At 48.7% G+C, this 20,880-nt stretch overlaps 1 protein-coding gene and 1 long non-coding RNA gene across 2 annotated transcripts; one reads left to right on the forward strand and one right to left on the reverse strand.

Annotated features, from left to right (window-relative positions):
* Window positions 1-741: 741 nt before the first annotated feature.
* Window positions 742-5,884, reverse strand: CAV3 (caveolin 3). The gene is made up of 2 exons (XM_061362498.1): window positions 5,277-5,884; window positions 742-2,551 (listed from the first exon to the last, which is right to left on the reverse strand). The coding sequence occupies exons 1-2, from the start codon at window positions 5,388-5,390 to the stop codon at window positions 2,210-2,212; spliced, it is 456 nt and encodes a 151-aa protein (XP_061218482.1). The 5' UTR covers window positions 5,391-5,884; the 3' UTR covers window positions 742-2,209.
* On the forward strand, window positions 2,563-18,942 carry LOC133217214 (uncharacterized). The gene is made up of 3 exons (XR_009726831.1): window positions 2,563-3,599; window positions 11,252-11,376; window positions 18,851-18,942. It is a non-coding gene; the product is annotated as an uncharacterized LOC133217214 (long non-coding RNA).
* The last annotated feature ends 1,938 nt before the right edge of the window (window positions 18,943-20,880 follow it).

A 20,880-nucleotide genomic window follows, 5' to 3' on the forward strand; every position in this document is an offset into this window, starting at 1 on the left:
ACACTCCCCTTTATTCCATAACATCAGCTCGCCATGCCACAGCCTTTGCTGGGTGCGATGGCTGCGGTGAAGGGCAGCTCTTGCTGAAGGCAGTGGGAGCTTTCCCATGAATTCGGTGGCAGTGGGATCCAGTGGCTGCAGAGGGATGAGCCTGCCTTTGCTCATGCTGCCTCCTGGATCTGCAGCCAGGGAATGTGCAGGATCAAGGCCTGCATGCAAAGGGTAATATGATTTGGCCTTACGTGTTGGGAATGAATACAAAACATGCATTTAAATGTGCACTTGATCTTTTCCCTGTCATCAACAAGTACATTTCACCTTTCATATCCTGGCATTCCTTCTATTTTTCTGTAGTAGCTTCAAGTGCATTTGCTGAACACAACCCAGTACATGCACTCTCAGCGTGTTTTACAAGGTGGGTTTAAATCCTTAGGAAAGCATATAGCATCTTCCTCCCCCTCTCTGGCCAAGTGATGCTGCAGCCCATGGCCAGGCTCCTGCAGCATCCCCAGGCTGCAGTGGGATGGGAATGGGGAGCAGAGCTCCAGGTTTGTGGCAGTGGAAGGATATCAGATGTGCTGCAAAAAGACTTTTATAGGGGTCAGAAGCAAAATAGAGGTGCTGACACGTGAGCCCATGCATCACTGCAGTGGGGAGACCAGGATTTCAGAGGTTTGTTGGTTTCTGGCTGTGAACTACTAGAAAAAACCCAAAAAAATTAAAAAGAATATAATCCCAGTATTGTTTTTAATTCTTTTATTCCCACAAAAAGCTTTAAAAAACACTCATGATAAAAGTGGTTTTGGAGACTGACTTCTCCATACAAATATCTTAAATCACTCCATCCCTCTTGAGGCCCGGTGTTGCTAGACCATGGGTGCTATATTGCTATGGAATAATGCAGTCCACAATCCCAAGCCATTGGATGAGCACCAGAAGAAAATCTGGCTCTTTCTTGTCCTTGGCATGGCACTAGAAGAGACTTTGGCTCCAAGTCTCTGTTGGAAGCCAAGGGAAAAAAGCACATGAATACAATTGAGAATAACCTTTGAACAACGGGACCTCCTGGGCCCTGATTCAGCAAAGCACTTAAGGCCAGAGCCAAAGAAGCGGTTGAGTGCCTGGAGTTAAAGTACGGTTCACGGACAATGAGCTAAACAGATTAATTGACAGGGGAGGACACAGCTCCAAATTGGACTTTTCCCCCCTCATCCCTGTGTTTTCACTGAGCCAGAGCAGCTGGGTGCAGGCAATGTCCTGGGGGAGGCTCCTTCCTCTGCTGCCTTTGCTGTGTCAGGTATACACACTGCTGCAGGCTAGAGCTTACCCAGCATCAAAGTAAGCACGTCTACTTTAGCTGAGAACCAAGCTAAAGCTTGAAGCCAAGCTTGTCGTGTCTCAAGCTAAGTTACCAAGAGCCACTTGTTCTTGTTGCTCCCCACAGTGCTGCCTGGCTGCCGCCTCTGCAGCCCCGGTGCTGCCCACATGGTTCAACGATCCTACTACAGAGCATAGTGATGCCCTCAGATTAAGTTGTGAGCATCAAACTGCCACAAATGGTTTTGCCATTGCTGGTGGCCCATGCATATGCTCCCAGAAGGCAGACACATTTCATGCACTAATCGATCTGATTTCAAAGCTTTGCTGAAATGCAAGCACACATGAAAAAAGGTTTGTTTTCACTATTCTATCCATAAAACTTTTAGTGCATCATGATTTAATACAGAAACTTCCACAACAGCAATTATTTGCAGCAAATAATAATCCATATGCAAGTATTTCTCTTAGTGTCATGCTAGACCAAAGGGATGGAGAAGCAGGCAGGGTTTGGTCTGTTGTCCATCAGCATCTCTGCACCATTGCTTCTTGTTGCAGCCCATGGCTGTGGTCCAGGAGATGCTGCTGTCCTTCCCATGGGAACAGGGTGCAATGCAGGGGGTCCTGGAGGGCCAAGGGCTCTCACTGAGCCTTGTTGAGCTTCTCTTCTCCTAAAACTGCTGGCTTTGGGATAGAGCAATGGGCAGCCCAGCGTGCTTCTGAATGCAGGGAGCATCCCTCACGGCCAGCTGTGCTGCAGGGCCTAGCAGCACTGCGCAGGTCCCTGTGCATGGATGTCCATGTGCCCGAGGGCAGGGCACACTGCAGGAGCCACGGAATCCTGTGTAGAGGGGTGGATGTGCGAGCGGCTGGGTACTGCAGCTGTAGGGACCTAGATCTCCTTCCGGAGAGCAACTCTGATGTTGGTGCAGATCTTGGAGAGTGCCTCAAAGAACGGGTCACAGAAAGTGTGGATGCACAGGGAGTAGATCCGGCTGACGCACTGGATCTCTATCAGGTAGCTCTTGATGCAGGGCACCACTGCCCAGATGTGGCAGAACGAGATAAGGGCAAAAAGGAAGCCCCAGATGACGGCCAGGGGGATGCCCAGGATGGCAGAGAGCAGCCGGTAGCACCAGTACTTGCTGACAGTGAAGGTGGTATAGCTGGCTTTCCAGACGCCGTCAAAGCTGTATGTTCCCACAGGCTCAGCTATCACATCCTCAAAATCCACCTGGGAGGAGAGAATACAGAGGTAAAGGAGGTTTGGGTAATGAAACCTCAAGGCTCCAGTGCAAGGATGAGGATCCACTGCACCATCAGAGCACAACCTGAATGGAGGGGGCTGGGGAGAGCAAGGGCTATGCTGGGGAGATGGATGCTCTAAACCAGGCATGACCGTTCAGAACACATTCCCTGGTCCCAAACCCTGAGCTGTGGATGATGCTTCCAGGCACAAGCCTGCCAAACAGGAGCTGTGCATGGGAGTATTTACTCCAGAGGAAGCCAGAGCCCATTCCTACCCTTTTTTAGCATTCAGGCACATGGGCTGCCTGCTCAGCCAGAAGGTGGCTTGTGCTGATAAAAATCCAACAGCCCTCTTCATTTGTGATATATTAGTTTATGTATGCAAGGGCAAAGTGCTCTGTTCTGTCTGTCTGGGCTCCTTCTGCACAGGAAAAGAGATCAGCTGGGCCATGCCCTTACAGGGACAGTGCTGTTGTGTGCATGTACTGGGAGTGTCTCTGTGGTAAATGCTTTCAAAAGCCTCTGACCTACATGTAAAGATCTCATTTCATGTGGTGTAACTGATTTCTAGGGAATACATGAGCCATGCTATTTGCTGTGAAAAATACCATGGCATTTCTTTGGGATGCTAAGGTGTCTGTTTGCACATTTATGTTAAACCGCAATCTCCATTCAGGTTTTGGAAGCACTTGGATCATGAAATCATTCTGCATCATCTTTAATTTCCTAGAGTGGGCAGGAGGGAGAAAACATTGATATGGGTAAAGAACCAGCAGCCAAGTTACCTGGTGCTGGGGTGCCTGGGGAAAGCCCTGCTGCCCAGGGGCTGGGACTGAGCTGCAGGTCACTGCACAGCTGCCTGGGGAGCTAATCAGGGGTCAGTTAACGAAGGGAGCACCAGGCTGTAAGAGAAGAGTCTTGGGGTTGCTGTTTCCTTTGCTCACAGTGCACCAGGAGGGTCTGGAGGACTGGTGGATGCAGAGTGCTGGATCCCAAGCTGAACCTAGGCCTTGCTCTGACGTCCTTACATGCAGGTACTGCTCTGTTGTTTTATACTTTGCCTAGGAGGAGGCTTTTAAAGCTCTGCAAAGCCTTTGTGGCTGTGCCACCACTGTAGCTATAATGTGGTCTCAGATTCTGACTGTTGCACTGTAATGCTCAGGATGCATTTATCTATGGCCACCTGAGCCCTCCAGCCTTAACCTTCAGCTTTAGCACTCTGCTTCTCTCCTTACCTCCACTAGATGCCTTTCTACTTGCTGTGCTTTAGGAGCATTATATGGTTTCATGCACTGGGTGTTTCTGAGTGTTGCTGCCCACAAGAGAATAGAGAGGCTTTGGTTTTCCCTGCAGCAGCCATGGGGTGAGCTGTGCTTCCTATCTTGGGGCTGGCTCTGCCCCCCATCCCCAGCCTTATCGGCTGTGCTATTTTTAAGGTGGGAGGAATGCTATGGAAGCTGAAGGAGCAGCAGCATGGCCATGTGAGTGTGTGAGCTTGGAAATCCTTTACAGGCTTTTGGGGATCCCTGAGTGGGAACAGGCAGAGTTGGGGAAATGGGGTTGGTGTGAAGGCTTAGCGATGGTCTGGAAAGTGCTGCTGTTACCCCTGGGGAGCAGGTAGGTGTGCTCCTGAGTGCTGCTGGGCATGGGGTCCCATTGGGCTGAAGGCTGTCCCAGTCCTCACCAGCATGGCTGGTGGCAGGGTGGTGCTGCTGCAGCCCCACACCTCTAAACATGGTCTAAGGCTGATGAGCCCCTGGCATGGTGTGACACAGATGTGGGACACGCTGCTGGGAACATGCTTGAGATAGCGAGGTGCCTGGCAGCTGTCACAGCCACGTCTCGCTGTGCCGGAAGGGTGCCCATCTATGGCTGTCGCTGTCAGCTCATCCCAGAGGCTTTGAACTTGACCTGGGGTTTAGCTGTAATAGTGTTTTAATGCATAAATGCAGGCTTATGTTTCAGCTGTGTAATTAGGCTCATGGCATGTTACAAAGCCTTTGTGAGCAGGCTCAGTTCATGCTGTCCCTTCTAGCACGTCATCCACTCTGGTCTCTCAAATACAGTTTTAACAAAACCTTTCCATCTCCTCCTGTTCTCCTTTGGTCCAAGCTTATCTTTGGCATAACACTAACAAAGCTTAGAGCAATTGTGTTTCAGTGGTGAGCGTTCCGGAAAAGGTTTCCCTGTTCAGCTAGACTGAGAATTCCTCTTGATCAAAAATAGACAGGAGGAGGCTTGCTGCACCCTCCTGCTGCTGCGGGGGAAAACAATCTTCACAACAGGACAGCACGTATCAAAACGGTGCTCACAGTCAGGTCCTAACGATTAGCAGGTTTTTCCCCAGGTTCCCTTTAGGTGAGTGATGTGGGCTGACCCTGTTTATTTTTGACTTCCCACTTGCTGGTACAAAGGAAGGTGTCTCCGTAAGTATAAGGCTACAGTCTGTGAAGCTGGAGAGAGCATTCAAGGAACAGGGAATACTGCATTAACTGGAGTCATCAAGCCAGCATGTCTGCCCCTGGCAGCAGGTCTGTGGCTTCTAGCAGGTTATCTCCCTGTTACCCGAGGTAACCACCTCTTGAGGCACTTGTACTGGGGAACTGCAGCCCTGGCTGGGGCCAAGCCAAATACAGAATGTTAATACCAGTACACTGACTGCATTAAGGAGGCAGTGATGCTTCTAAAACACAGCGCTGAGAAAGTCCTACCTTTACAACGTCCTCGTTTATATGCTTCGGGTCTCTGTTCACCAGGTCGATCTCCTTGGTGTGCTGGTCCTTGATGATGATCCTCTCCTCCAGGTCTGTCTGCTCCTCGGCCATGGCCACCCTGCTGCCAGCGTGGAGGGTCACAGCGGAGGGAATGGGGCTCTGCGGTAGGAGGACCGGGGCAGGACGCGGTGTGGAGGCCCCGGCCCCCCTGCCCGCGGCAGCTGCCCCTGGCGCCGCTCCAGGCTAAAATTAATGTCCTGCCTCCCGAGGCCGCCCCAAGTGTCCCTTAAAGGGGCTTTGCTGGGGACAGCCCCTGCACTGTCACCTTGGGGGGTACCTGTATGGGTGGCACCCTCAGGGCAGGGTGGTGCAGGGGGGGCACGCACCCCCAGCAGTGCGGGTGGGATTTGACCCTCGTGTGGGGAGGCAGCATGGGAGAAATGATGCCCAAACTGGGGCAAAAGTCCTCAAAGGCCTGAGAGAGGTGGTTGTTTACAAGGGAAATTACTGATCTCTAAATGAAGAGCCTCAGGGGAGATGGGAATCGCATCTATAAATATCACCCAGAGAAGCCACATTGTTCTGGGACAGCCAGCAGGCTTTGGGGTCCCTGCGGAAGTCCAGAAGCAGCTCACGGTATCGGTTTGGATTCCTTCAGTTCCAGATCTTTCATAGAGAGAAACCTGAGGAATCCTACAAGACCAACTCACAGGTCTATAACAGCCCAAGTATTTCCTCAATGGACACTGGGCACAGTGATATTTAGCATATTAATGAAGTTTTATTTACCTCGTGCTGTATTTTGATAACGCTCATCCATCTCTTCAGTGCTCTCTTGGGTCTTGTCAAGTGAAGATTTGTTTAAAACAAACAGTTTTGTAGGAAAAGGACCAAACAAACCATCCCCAAGCCAAACCAACCAACCACCATCAAACCAGCCACCCAAAGCCTCTGGCAAATCAGTTGTTTATAGGCACTTTCATGTGAAGTAGCGTTGGGATAACCGGCCTCTGTTCTTCCCTTGTGTGCCCCTTTGGTTACGGCTGCTCTGAACTCTCCCTATGCAGTGCTGGCGATGGTTGGTGACAACCTGCTGTGCGGTAGGGGTGGCACAGCAGGTGGTTGTGACTTACCCCTGGGTCAGCACCACACACTGCAGCATTTGGGGGCAAAACCTCTTTGGTGGGGACTGTATATGAAGCTCTATTAATGTTGAGTGTTCAAGAGATGCGTGTGTCTGAGCTGTTCTTGAGCCTTATTTCTTTTCTATCTCACACGTGAAATTGCAAAGATGAGTGTGGTACCTCCAGCTGGGAAGTGCTTTGGGGTTTGTGGTTGGGATGGAACATTGCCGCTGGCAAATGACACCAGAATTGCTTTGTGGGAGCAGAGCAGGAAGGGGCACCCAAAGAAGCCTTGCTGATGGCCCACAGGCAGACCCAGGTCTGGTGCTGCTGTGGGTGCATCCTTTTCCCTTCCTTCTCCTGGGCATGCTTTCTGTGCTGGTACAATACAGCAGAAGTATGAAGGGGTAGAGAGGAAAGGATGTATGGCTCATTTCCCTCCCTATCTCAGGTATCCGTACTTACAGCTCCTTGGAGGTATGTGAAGTGGGGTCCAAATACCTTCAAGCTTCTGGAGCTTAATCCTTCAGTGCCAAGTTATCATCATAAGCTTGGGTTTATTTTGGGCTGCACAGTCTGGTCTAGGAATGTTTATTTGGATGAGGAAACATTGCCTGGGTAGCTCTAACATCAAGAAATAGTGTTTCTTTGTGGACCTGAGTGGAAAAACCCAGAAGGGTGCAGTGTCCTGCTTGAGTCTCTGCTAGTGAAGTGAAATTGGAAAACAAACCTAAGTCTGAAGTAGACCTTAATGTAAAACAACAAAACAAAAAACTCTGGACACAAACTGAAGATCATTATTGGAACATGCAGTTTCTAGAATGCCTTTTCAAAGGACTATTACAGCAGGAAGCAAACAGCTACCATGGAATCTGAATTGTCAGGTAAAAGCCTTCATGTATTGCAAGTCATACACATGTAAAGTGGTGAAAGAAGTGAAGATGTTGGGGCTTAGAGCAGTCTGGTCTGGTGGAAGGTGTTGCTGTCTGTGGCAGAGGGTTGGAACTGGATGAGCTTTAAGGGTCCTTCCAACCCGAACCATGCTGTGCTTCTTAATTAAGGAGGAAGGATCAGTGCCCTGGAGATGTCTATACAACTGTTGAGCACGGTAGAGACCGCTTCAGAACTAATGTGTTCAGCTGGCATGGCAGGGAGGTATTTTAACAGCAAAAGGCTGCCGCCTTCCAAAACCATCAATGCTGACTTTATCAAACCTTTGTGGCTTGGTGCCTGGAGCTTTCAGTTTTGTTCCAGCCCTTTGAGTTGATATAATACAGTGCAAAAATGGGATTGTGCTCTTTCATTTGGCTGAGGTGTTGCGTGTCTCTCGGACATGTTCATTTTTCCTGAGAACTTGTGATGGTGGGAGCCTGGCTGAATGTTACTGCAGGTTGAAGGCTGCCAGCCTCCTCTAACTCCTGCTCAAGGTGGTTTTTCAGGAGTCAGGATGATACCTCAGTCTGAAAACTGTTTTTCTTGGGATTTCTGCTCTAGTGGAAGAAGACGTGGTGATGCCCTGGTTTATGGCACATCCATGGCTAAAGCTGCGATGACTGCATCTTGTCCGAGACACCCCTGCCTCCTTCAGTAGGGAGAGAAAGGGCAGAACTGGGGATGGGAAAGTAAGCATACAAACCCACGGGGTACTGCAAAAGTAAAGGAGGCACCTACAGAGAAGGGATGAACTCTGTGAAGGTTTGAGCATGGAGGTGTGGGTTCAAATCTGGGCGGGTTGCTTCTGGAGGGGAGTGTCCATCACTGACCCTATCCTGGCTGTGCTTCTGCAGGACAAAGGATGCTGGAAAACCCTTCAGCAGCACCAGTTCCCTGTCCCTGGATCTCTCACTGGTGACTTGAGCCGAGGTGGCTCAGTTTGATCCTGTTCCTTTGCCTTCCTGCTGGGTTAACAGGCACAGCTGCAGTGCTGAGAGGGATCTGCAGGCAGTGAGCTGCTGCTGCTGATGGTTAAAAGTGCCAAGAGCTCATAGGGTGTAAAAGTACCTGGAACTCAGTTCAACACAAGCTGCCTGTTGGTCTCTGCCCTTTGGTGGGGCTTTGAGACCCCCTTTTGGTGACCCAGCCCTCTGCCCTTGGTGCCATCACTGGCTCAGCAGCAGTAAGAGCCCAAACCCAGCATGGGCTGGTGTTGCAAGTAAAAACTCCATGCTCCAAAGCTTAAGTCCCGCTCTGTCACAGCTGAATTCCTTTCTGTCAGAGTTCCATAGCACTACTGCTGCCATGGCTGAGCACTTCAAAATAGACTGTGCAGGGTGGTTTTGCAAGGTAAGCTGGTTTTCCCTTACCCGGAGCTGAAGGCACATAACAGTACTGTGAGCGGAGGCGGTGTGCGTGAGTAACAGCGCTCTGATGGAAGAGCAGCACTCGCTTGGCTGGTGCCCAGCACCCAATTTAGGAGCCACAGCTGCTCCTGGCAGTGCTGTCTCCTGACAGACGGAGCAGCACTACACAAGGTATTTGTCCTGCTGCATTTTCCTCCACCCATCCCGCTGGAAGGCTTTGCACCAGGACAGGGGTTGCTGTCCCCATGGTCAGGGGGGCTCAGCCGGCTGCCCTGAGCCCCATGGGCTGTGGAGCGGATGGCAGCACGGTTGTGGGGTGCCACACGCACTCTTCCCTCCTTTGCTGGGCCCTGCCCATCTCTGGTGTGGGATTTCTAGCAGCGTGAGTCACTTGCTGTCTTTAGGCTTGGGCTGGTCCTTGCTGTCTGCACCCAGGCATGCAGCTTTGGTGTCCCAGGCGTGGGAGTAGGAGAATGTGGACCCACGTAGTGGTTAACGTGCAGTTAGCAAGAGTCAAGTAGCAAGGAGAGAGAGGAGGAATATTCTGTTGCACCACAGATGCTATAAATAAATATATTTCCGAGCACTTTAAGACTGTGAATGGGACACAACATAAAAGCTGCTGGTGTGCAGAAGCTGCAGTGGGCTAACAGTAGTATTAGTTTGTTAGTAACTGATAACAACCAGAAGTTTAATTGCTAAGTACAGGTGATAAAACAATAGCGATTTCAGCAATTAGTAATGCTCCCCTGAAGATGGTTATAGATATGCATTGAAAGAATTTGCTGGCCATGCCTTGTCCTGTGGAGACCTTTTCCCAACCTAGTGATGCAGAGATGCCAATAGACGTTAATTTCTTGGCAGTGCCCTTCTCTAGTACCAACTAGTGTAATAAATTAGCCTTGCCTTTAAGTATAAAGTCCAGCTTTCATATAGCAAATGCATTCCTCTTTCCAAATGAGGGGCTTCTCCTTGCAGAGGTTTTCATGCATCAGCCTGCCCAGGTGAGTCCTGAGCTCCAGTTGCTCCTTTCCTCCTGTGAGCACAGCTACCCTCAGCCAGCCCTTGTCCGTCTGTCCAGCATTAAGCATGAAGGAAGGGGATTCAGGGGCCCACAGAAGGGTGGGCAGATGGAGTGTTCCGGCATGCATGGAGTACACCTGGGTGGTTTAAAACCCAGCTCCCTCCCTGGTGCAGGAAACTGGGGTGCTCATGACCAGAAGATGGTTCCTACCCTGTAAATACTGTGTTGCCCATGGCTACTGCACTGAGAAGCCTTTTTTGTTCACTTTGCTGCCATCAGGCTTTCCTGCTCTAAGAGCAGCTCCTCTCAAAGCTTTGTGCTGCAGCACTGGCAGAGGAGGAGGTACAGCTCGGCATCGCTTAGGACATGTGGAACACTCCACTGCTGCTGTTTAGCTTGGAATGTTTTTCCTATGCTCCAAGTCTTGAAGGCTTTCTCTCTCCTAGGAAAATGGAAAGAGTTCCAGGTGCTCGGAGCTGGATGCTGCTCCCTTGCCCACTCCTCTCGTATACCCCAGGTGTCTGTGGGCACATGCAGGAGTCCAAGCCTAGCTGCACTCATCATCTTTTATCTTGAGAACATTTGTTATAAAACCTTGTGACAAGTTTTCCTTTGCAGAAACAAATAGTTACCATTGTGTCCCTGAGCAGCCGCAGGTGTGATTTCAAGGGAGGTTCTGCTTTTTGGCAAATAAATCAAAACCTGGGCTGGTTGTGGGACTGAAGGATTGGTACTGGGAATTTAGAAGCCTTCTATGGGTCAGAGAAATAACCTGCAGTTTGGTCCCAGCAAGCGAAATGTACTTCTCTTGAGCAGAGAAGAATAAAGCTGAAATAAAGCTCTTGGAAATCAAAGCTCCTATGAAAATAAACAGACCAGAATTGCAGTGAAGGGAATAGTAAAGAAATAGGGAGCTTTTGCTATTGAGTCCTCTGAGAGCATGCGGTTTGCCGTGGAAGAGAAGACAGCCAGGTATGAAGTGATGCTGGTAAATTAAGTGTTAGGTTAAAGCAGAAGGAATGACTCTGTGTGTAAGTCCTGACCTCGGGGGCTTTTAATCCTTTGTCTCAGTGTAAAGACGAGAGCAAATGAATATTTCAAGCAACTGGAAGGTGCCGCCAGATGGAAGTGAGGGTAAGAGATCAACTCTGCCTTCAGTGCTTGGAGCAGAGCTCTCCTTTCATCCTTTCTAAAAAGGCAAAACAAACCCTTTTAGCTCTTCCGTCTGTTGCAGGTTAAAACTCACTTTTAATGATCCATTCCCTCGTGTTGCTCCTTCCTGAAAACGGGAACCTACAAGGGTGGTCGTGCTGCTGTGTGATCCTGTCTTTGTTTTCCCTTGCACATTGCCACTGTCGTGCTGCAAGTCAGAAGAAAGTCAGAGCTGGGGCTTTTTTTTGTGGCAGGAGAATGTGTGTGCAGGATTGGTAGTGCTAGGGATGAGGTCTGGTACAGGTCTGCAAACCTAGTGATGGATCTGCAAATACCTGATCCTCTCCTTGTCTTCTTTTGCTGGCTTGAAAGCACCAACTGTGGGCAGTGACTGTGTGCCATCTGAAGTTCGCACCATGCAGCACCTGGAGTTTCATGTATGGAAGTAATTATTAAACAAGTTGGATCAAAATGCACCAGAGAAGCAAAAGCCCCAGGTAAGAAAACTCTTTAATGCATATTCTTACTGGTAAACTTGAGAGCACCTGAGGGAATTAAGCATGCTTCCAAGTGAATGGGATGGGTCTTCTCCATCTGTGTCAAATTCAGATGCCTCTGTTCCTGGTCTCCCACCTCCCAGAGGGACAGAAAACCAAGGTTCTCCTTGATCACAAGTGGTACCTTGCCCTTTTCCTGCCTGGATGTCCTCTGTGATAGTGTGAAAGAGGAATCCAGTCTTGCTGGAGCTAATAGTGTCAGAGCCCTTGGATGAAGAGCCTTGTCCAAGACCAGTGCCTGCCTCCCTGCAAGTGGCTCAGGGTCTCTTGTATTTTAGTCCTTGCTCTTCAGTCCTCAGGTGCTAATGAGTACAGAAGATACAGAGGGTAGGGGTTGAGTGACATTACCTTTTCAGAGGCAGCTGGAGTAGGTGGTTGGCAAATAAAAGTTTGAGTAGAAGCTGTACCATGTTAAATATCAATTAAAATTAAATTTCACTAAGTACAGACATTCATTTATCATTGAAGTCATCATCATTGTTTGTTTCAAATCAAAGTGTTTTGCCCTTTAAAAGAGAAAGTCTATGAATATCAAATTCATGCCCTCTGGATATGCAACCACCTGATACTTTTCCATTATTGTCTCTGTAAATGGTGGGATAGGAGCTTGAAACCTTGTTCTCAGCAGGATGCAGCAGGCTGGGGCTGGAGAGTGAGTGCTTAGGGCAGGCAGGAGCTGCCACTCTGCAGATGTGAGCTGGGACTGTCCTGGTGAAAATCCTTGCCTTTATTTGTAGTGCATCCTCTCAATGTGGAGTAGGTAGGGACAGCTCAGCTGTGAGACAAAGGACATAAAGCTGCGTTTCATCCTATGGGCTACAGTCAAATTCTTTCTTTTGCTTTTGATCATGAACATTTTTTAATTATTACCTGGATTTGAGTTATGAGATTCTCTCACTTTAGATTTATTTGTCCTGGATCTCTGGGATGTGTGGATGCTGTGTGCACACCAGCAGCAGTCAGAGCTGTTGGGTCTGGGCTGTTAGAGTGATGTGCCTGAGGGCTGGGGAGACGGGGCTGCCATCCAGCAGGGATGCAGCAGGTCAATAGGAGACCTGGGGAGATAGTAACACAGTAAGACACCCCAGGTACTGAAGGGTTTCTGCTTTTAATACTGTGTTTAATGATACCAGTGCATTGGGTATCAAGTGAAACATCTACAATGGCATTTCTTGTTATGCAGCTCATCAGGCACTAATTGAGCCTGTAAGTAACAGCCAGCTCTTTCCCAGTTCCCTCTTAATCACATTCTTCTGGCAGTGGGCAAAGAAACGTTTAAGATGTTGAACAAATGACTGTGTCCTGATCAGATGGGAGGGAGAGCAGCCTGCCAGGTGCTGGGGGAGCTGGGACCCTTCTGCAATGACTCTGTGAGGCCTGTCTGTGGGGAATGCCCAAAGCCTGGCTCTCGGATGTGCTGCGTGCTGCAGGGCTGGGGTGTCTCCTGCTGCCCTGGTAGGGGCTCCAGCAGCAGGGTCTCACCAGCCCCTGTCAAGCTGGGCTCTGTGCAGAGCTGCTGCTAAACAGTGCCAAGCCTGCTCTGAGGAAAAACAGCTTCAAGCCGCTCATGTGATGTTGTTCCTCTCTGCTGAAGGCACGGAGGACAGTTTAGGAGCGGCCCCCTTTATCTCGTATTTTTATCTCCTCTTAATCTTGTCTTTTCTCTCACACCAGCTCTCTAAATTCCTGTGGATTTTCATTTTAAAATAGCCTCACTTGGCTTTTCCTTATCAAGTGAGAGTCTTTTCGTGATTTATCACTTGTGACATAACCAGTTGGGTACTCTGATAATCAGATTTAACTAGTCGGTGTGCTGTTGATTAGAACAAGGTCCAAACTTGCCTTTGGCTATTGTTTATCCTGGTGGTGTTAGGTTTTATTTAATAACAAACCATGTAGCAGTAGAATAATGCTTTCCCTTTCAGCAAAGAGAAACACAGCTTCAAGCTGCAAAGAACAGGAGCCAGGCAATGAGTGGAGGCACTGCCAGTGTACAGAAGATTGCAGTAATGGCTTAAAGGAGTGTTTTGCTACAGTGAATACAGTGGGAAGCTAGACAGTTAAAACTGTCTTGCTGGCAAGAAAACAGACCCAAATAGGGTATTTTCAACACAGGCTTAAGGTAAGAAGAAAGTGAATGTGTTCAGTATATGCCCTGGGGAGGGCCCGTAAGAAGAGGGGCTAGCTGCTGTCCTATGCTGGGCTTCATTGCTCAGAAGGGCTCAGCCCAAGCTCCAAAGCCTCCTGTGGAAGACATCCCTGTGGCAATGCTAAGCACAGGGATCTGCAGCTCTCAAACCTGGGTGGGATTCAGAGCCAGCCAGGCAAGCTCAATGTGCTCTCCTGTGGGAGCTGCTCTCCCTGGGCAGAGCCGGAGCCCAGTGAGCCCTGGGAGGCACAGGGATGGCAGGACGGGTTCTATCCCAGTTGTGTTGTTCTCTCCTGACCTCAGCCTGTCCTGGGTGCAGGGGCCAGCACCCTTCTACACCAGCACCTTTTTGCTGCCCATCAATCCCATGAGGAGCCAGGTTGTTGGGATGCGGCAGAGGTGAGGCTGGGAGCAGATGCCCTGCTGCTTTACCAGTATATTTTTAGGAATGGCTAATTCTGCTATTCCCTGTATTGTTCAGCTTCGCTGTGCAGCACCTATTGCCAAAATTATACACAGCTCAACCAGAGCAGCAGTTGTGCGAATAAACAAGTGCTTCCATGACAGCCCAGGGCAGCTGTTTCGGCGGGAGCTGGCTGACTGCTGGTGTAAGTGGTGTTCAGGGACAGCAAGGCCAAGACACTCTCATGTTTCCAGCCTCATCAGTTGAAGCAGGAGCGTTCAGCGGGGTGCATGTAGGAGAACTGGGGTCAGTACTGCTTGCCTTGTGAGCCTCGATGTGATGGTGGAGCCTGGCTGCAGTGGCCAGCTCCCATCGCTGATAGACCTGGCATCCTTCCTCATCCTGCAGCCCTGAGCTTCTGCGGTGCAGAGAAGCCCCTGTTGTGCTGTAAGGACAGACCATAAATACGCTTCTGGTTGTGCTCCTTCATGAGCACAGGCCATGATGCAGCAGCAGGAGCACAGTGACTGTCCTGGGCTCCATGGAGGAGGGTGGGAGAACAGAACTGTGGCACCTCTCCCTGTAGCCTGTCCTCTTATTATATACTCCTGTGTAAAAGAGGGAACACAGTTTAAAGACAGGAGCTCAGAAGCCCAGTCTTTCTTTGAAAGCACAAAGGCTCAGTTGGGCTTTGAGTAAAACACTGCATGAAGTGTTTGTGTGAGGCAACCAACGCTGGATTGCAGAGAGCAATGCCTTGTTACCACTCATAAATAAGAAAAGATGATGCTCTTAGGATGACGTCATGGCAAAGATGTGCAGAGGGATTTTTGCAGTGTTGATCAATATTGCTTGCCTGTGGCATGTCCAGGAGACTCCTAGTGCCTACAGATAAAAGCCTTTCAAGCCCTCAAGGGGGGGGGGGGGGGTTAACCTCTTAATAACCCAGTGCAGAATATAGATGCCTATTTCTAGCACTGCGAGCTTTGCATGTGAAAGGTTTCAGCTGCTCTTCCCTGCCCTGTTCTTGTTCTGATCTATTGTGGCACTCCTCTGCCTGGCAGCGGCTGTCTAAAAGCTAAGTACTGGTGTGGACTCAGGCTCCAAAGTAACTGCTGACCATTTTCCCCCCAAAATAGCAATTTTAGAACTAAGTTTGATGGTCAAGCAGTGTTCCTGTGGCACCAGTGGGTTCGCTGGCAGGGTTTAGGGGGCTCCCTGCAGGTAGCATAAGCCCTAAAGTGGCAGTGGGGTTACTTTAAGCCAGAAGAAAAGATGACAAGCTTGTGAGCACCTAATATCCCAGCTTAGTATGCTGGCAGCTGCTAAAAAACAGTGCTAAAGAGATGGCAAATATAGTAACATGAAAAGAGAGTTTACCATCTCCCTGCCCTCCGGGTGAATGTTTCATCTATAGCATTACACGTGGCAGTGTGCAACTAGAAAAATGCTGTCTGCTCAGATAAAGTACATAGAAAATCAGTGGCTGAGGTTTGTAGGGTCTGAGTGATCTCTCAACCCTTAAAGTCTTTGTCAAAAGTGCCCTTCTGTTCCACAGCAGATCAGACTGTCGGGAATGGGTTGGTGTTTGATTGTGCTCAGGACCAAGTCACTTTTCTGTTCCCTCCTGGGCTTTAGCAGGATAATACATACGTTGGGCTTCTTCACTATTGATGCCTCATGTGGACATCTCAAGCTGGTGAGCTGCTCTCAAGGGCTGCTAACCACAGGCTGCAGCCACTGGGACAGAACTTAAACTTGAGCATCTCCTGCTGTACGGTAAGGACTCTATGGCAAGAGAGCCAGGCACAGACCTTAGCATGCCAAGAGACGGCATTTTCAGAGCTTCAGTATAGTTCATGACTTTAAGTCTGATTTACAGCTGGGGAGATGGGCTTCTAAGTGGAAATGAAAACCCAGTGGTTATTGCTAGAACTCCATGTCTGTTTTGTTCTAATTCTTTGCCCTTGATAAATGACAGCATTTACAGGTATTTTCTTCTGATCTTGCCATTTCATCCATCAGTGCTGTACATCCTTGCAGCCTGCCCTCCAGCTTTGAAGACTCTAAAACCCATTGACACTTGCCTTTCCCCTTTGCTGTTGCTGGCAGTGGCAAGTTGCTTCAGAAGGTGCAGCCAAAGGCACAGTATGGAAAATGGAACTTGGGCTCCAGAACATGTCCCTGCAGGTAATTCCTGGGCTGCCCCTGAAGTGTGGCCACCAGTGTTGGCTGATGAGAGTCACGGACTCCTCAGCACAGGGTGCTGCTTCCAGGCTGCCCATTCTAAGGCTTTGCTTAGCTGAACAGAAGATGGTGCCTTGCAGAGCTAAGCTAGATTCCAAATCCAAGTGCCTTTCTCCTATGCAGCCCCCACTGATACAAAGTCCATTTCCCCTAGCAGATACTGAATAACACTGAGAGGAAGCATTACTACTTTTTTTTCCTGCTGGACCTTATTTATTGAAAGCAAAATAAATCACTGTCCTGGACAAATATTATGACATTTCATTATTCACACTAAGCGTGATAAGTGAGCTGTTTTAGGGACCATGGTACATGATTTATTTAGCTTGGATGTGGATATAAATCCAGCCTTTAGAGGAAGCATTGTAACGGTGTAGGAATGCGGATGCTCTCACATCCACTGGAGCATAGCCAGTACCTATTACCTGATTTCTGGTGTTTTAATGTAAACAGGGCAACCAAGGCTGTTTGTTAAGATCTTATAGGAAATGGGTGATTTCACCAGTGTCTAAGGGGAGCTGAAAAGTGAAAGGCATATATCTGTTCTTAAACAGAATTTCCCTTCTTCATTTAACAGAAACATTCTTCAGTGCATAATGTTATTGATTACTATGGTTAGGATAAAAGGAAGAAATAGAAGTAATACTTGTTGTTTTATTGCCTTTATCGTATGAAAAACTCCTGGGTATTTCAGCCTGGACTGTCATCTCCACGAACAAAACCTGTGGATAAGTGTGTGTTGGGGTTGAGGGGAGGCTGCAGCTGGAGCTACATCCCTCCTGGTATGTTGACAGTGTAGGTCAGGGCACTTCCCCTCATCCCACTGGCTTTACATAAGATGCTTGGCTGGGCACAGCTTTCCAAGGAGCCCCTCTCTCCAGGTCCCTGCTGTGGTGCGATGGGGCACAGAGCTGTCTATACCCCAGTTGGATAGAGTTGCTCCTTCTAGGGCTTATTTTTGTGTCTAAGTTTAAATCTTACTTTAAACTTCAGAGCCTGGGATGCTTTCCTAGGTCTCCAAGATGGATAGCTGCTCTATACAGCAAGCTGTACCCTATTAAAAGAAACAGTTTTAGCCGCAAAACAAAACTTTGAAAGCTGGGAAAACTATAATACATTTTTCTTTTCTATTATGAAAGAGCCAAACCCTGTGAGGTTCTGGTGTATCTGCCATGGTTACAACTGTTTGCAGTCTATAACCCCAACTGGGTTAGCCTATATGGTCATCTATGTGCCTGCTCAGTTTGAATGCTGAAGCTTTCCAAGAGTTAACACTGGGCTGTTTGTATTTTTGTGGGTGTTGGCTGGCTAGGGCTATTTACGACAGCAGAAGTAAATGAGTTAATATTCATAGATGCCTCCTGACTATATAATGTAAATCATGAATGCCTGTGACAGTGTCCCTTGTTCAAACCACGGCACGGCAGTTGCTTAGATGGGGCTGGACTGTCTTTGTGCACAAACTTAAGGTTTCTGAAGAGTGCTGCCTCTGCCTTCAGCAGTGCAAGAGCAGGTCTGCGCTGATCACAGTGATACAGTCCTTGGTGCATGCCTCAGTAGTTAAGGTGACCCTTCATCTCTTGAGCTGTGGTGGCAGCTGGGCAATGGGGATCATCAGCAGACAAGAGACTTGTGGGCTATTGGATCTGAACCTGAGTGGCTTTCCAGGCATCCCAAAGTGATTTTTGAGGCTGATTTCAAATCTAGAGGTTGTTATGTGAAGTGGCATGAAGACAGCTATTAAAAAGCTGTACAAGTGTATGCTGGCTCTGTGGCCAGCCCCCCACAGTCGCGTGGCCACTGAGCACAGTGGAGTGGGTACACATTGCCACCAAGACCTTGCCTGGGCTATGATAGGGTTGACCACCTTCGATGTGACAAAAGATGCAGGGAGAAGGTTGGCAGCAGTGAAGGCGAAGGATGGTATAATTGCCTTTACTGCAGTGCACATTGGGCAGGTCCAATGCAGAAGAGCCATTGCTTTGTGAAGGCTTCCAAGAGGAGTTGTGATACCTGGACGTGGCTGGGTTGCAGGGATGTGGAAACGTGTCCATCTTGGGGCTGCATATCTGGGGTGGAGGCAGTGCCTGGATGGCCCTGTTTGTGCTGGACAAGGAAGGAAGAATGGGGGTGCTTGTGGGGGCTCAAGGAGCAGCTGTGAGCGAGCCACACTGAAGTTAAGGCAAAAGGTGGCCAGAAATAGAGAGTACAAGAAAATGAGTAGACAAGGTTATAATGGATGGAAGGAAAAAGTAGAAGGGAGTTTAACAAGATCCCAGCTAAGTCAGGATCAAAAGGGATTATATTTGTGCAAATCCCTCATTGGAACTGGTATCCATATGTGGAAGAAAGAAATACTGCTTTTCTCCTTCCATACACTATTTCTGGTGCTCTCTATAAAGTCATGCCCCAAGACTCGCTGGTATTTCATGAAGAAAATGCTCAGTCTTTAGGGCAAGCAGTGCCAGAGTCCAGAAAAATAGATGCTGTAATAGCCATGTGATTAAATAAATGTTATTCTTTCCCTTGTTTTTATAATAAGAAAAAGAATTTGGTGAGAAAACTTTATCACTTTAAAGACTGACATCTTCCATCACTTGAACTCTGTTACATAGATACGGAGAGGGGAAAGTTGCACATCCCTGAAGAAAACAAGCCAAGCATGTCAGAGTCTCCAAAGTGTCACAATGCAGCTGGTGGAGAGCTGTGCAGGGGCCCTTGTGCCTTGGTCACCTATGCCATGGAGAGGTGATGCTATGTCTTCTTGCTGAAAGGGGCAGGTGAGTCCTTGTTCTAGCAAAGGCCAACTCAGTGAGCTGGGATTCAACAGCTCGGCTTGGTAGTAGAGAGCTGAGAAGTCCAGGGGTGTTCACAGTCACCTCCATGGCTGAACTGCCCTTCCTGAAGAAGTGTCAGCAGGAGTCAATAGCAAGATGAACCAGCCCTTGTCCCTTGGTGGTAAAACGTAGCCTGAAGCCCTGCTGTTATTGTAGATTTGGAGCCCTTTCTTGGAAAAAGCCAAAATTATTCATCCTTAGGACACAGTGGTTATAAGCAGAAGGGCAACATTTTCCAACAGTTTTTTCCCAGACAAATATAAATACACACGTGAATATTTTGTGTGCCCATGTCTGTTTTGCCATGTTCTTGGCTGCAAATGCCCTTCCCCCACCAAAGCAGAGCAATCAAAAATCCCATTTTGACATTTTGAGCTCAATTTTTGCCAATGATATTGTGCAAATGCTTTGAGGACTGGCGCACGGGAGAAAGAGGTCACTTTGTCCATTTGCACGTCTGTTAAGAGCAAGGCAGAATATAACAGGGTTAAAAGTGCTGGGGAAGAGTCAGGTGTTAGGAGAAACAGGTCCAGTGGTGAGGATGGAGGGTGGTGAGAGTCCTTGGAGGTTGACCTCATGGGGCTGAATGGTGATAGAGATGTATGGCACTTGTAAAGCTGAATGGGAGCCCTCTTGCTATGCTAAGTGGGGTGAAATGCAGTACATGACACATGGGAAATTGTACTTCTGAGGCTTTCTCACTGTACACTGAAGTTCCTTTTCTTTGATGACAGACACAGCTCCTGTTTTGGATGAGGGAGCAATGTTTGCTCCAGATGCAAAGAACAACCTCTGAGCTGCATTGATCTGCAAGTGCAAAGCCAAGGCTAACAACAAATGTTAAATCTCAAGTGGGTCTTACACTGGCAGAAAATCCTTCCTTTGCCTAGTAAATGTGGCGTTAAATAAACCCACAAGCACAGGAGGAGCAAGAAGTGTTGATGTTCCTTTTAGGGACTGGGTGAGGTTTGTAAGTGCAGTCATAGCAGAACTGTGCTGCTCAGGTGTGTGCTGCGAGTTCCCATCTCCAAGGTTTGCTTGCATCCTGTGGAGAGCAAGTGGTGGTGCCAGGGCTGCATGGCTGCTGAGGGTCCATCTCTTTCACTTCCAGCATCTTCACTGCATGTGCTTCCCCCTGGCTCTCCCATTATCTTTTATTATAACAAGGGTATTTGTTACTCACCTGCAGCTCCAGGCAGCTTCAGGTTTCTGTTTGGGAGCCCGCCTCACGCATCTTGCAGTTTGGATACAAGTTCATAAAGTGGCTGGAGCTGAGGCAAAGCTCGCGGATTGCTCTGTGCTCCTTTGGATTAAACTCTAAGCCATCCTGCTTTTACTGCTATTGCTTTTGAGGCTGTATGTTTTTATTGCTTAGTAATCTGTGTGAAATGGCTGTAAAATGAAAATAAGAACAGTAACACTCTGAGGCTTTGAGCCTAACACTGGAAGCAGAGCTGGAATCTGCTGCAATAGCTTCCAGTTTTCTCTTCAGTGCTACTGGCCTTCAGATTGTCATTAAGAAGCAGAAACTTGATGGCAAAGTGTCCATCCTGGGAAATCCAGGAGAAGAAGAGGGGAAGGGTGCTAACCTGGATTACTGGGATTGGTGGTGTCCTTGCAGCATGAGAATCAGGAGGGAAATCATGGAGTGGTTTGGGTTGAGAGGTATCTTGAAGACCGACCCCCTGCCATGGGCAGGGACACCTTCGACTAGTCCAGGTTACTCCAAGCTCCGTCCAACCTGGCTTTGAACACTGCCAGGGATGGGGCAGCCACAACTCTGTCAGACCCCACTGGCTTCCTTTCCA

This window comes from Neopsephotus bourkii, unplaced genomic scaffold (genome assembly GCF_033783945.1).
Source record: "Neopsephotus bourkii isolate Nb327-2 ecotype Australia unplaced genomic scaffold, CSIRO-AGI_Nbou_v1 NB_1120, whole genome shotgun sequence".
NCBI lineage: Eukaryota > Metazoa > Chordata > Aves > Psittaciformes > Psittacidae > Neopsephotus > Neopsephotus bourkii.

Coding starts and splice junctions, on each gene's coding strand:
- CAV3 (XM_061362498.1), bottom strand. CDS start 5,390: ATGGCCGAGGAGCAGACAGACCTGGAGGAGAGGATCATCATCAAGGAC. Junction 2,552..5,276: donor TAAACGAGGACGTTGTAAAG/GTAGGACTTTCT, acceptor CTCTCCTCCCAG/GTGGATTTTGAGGATGTGAT.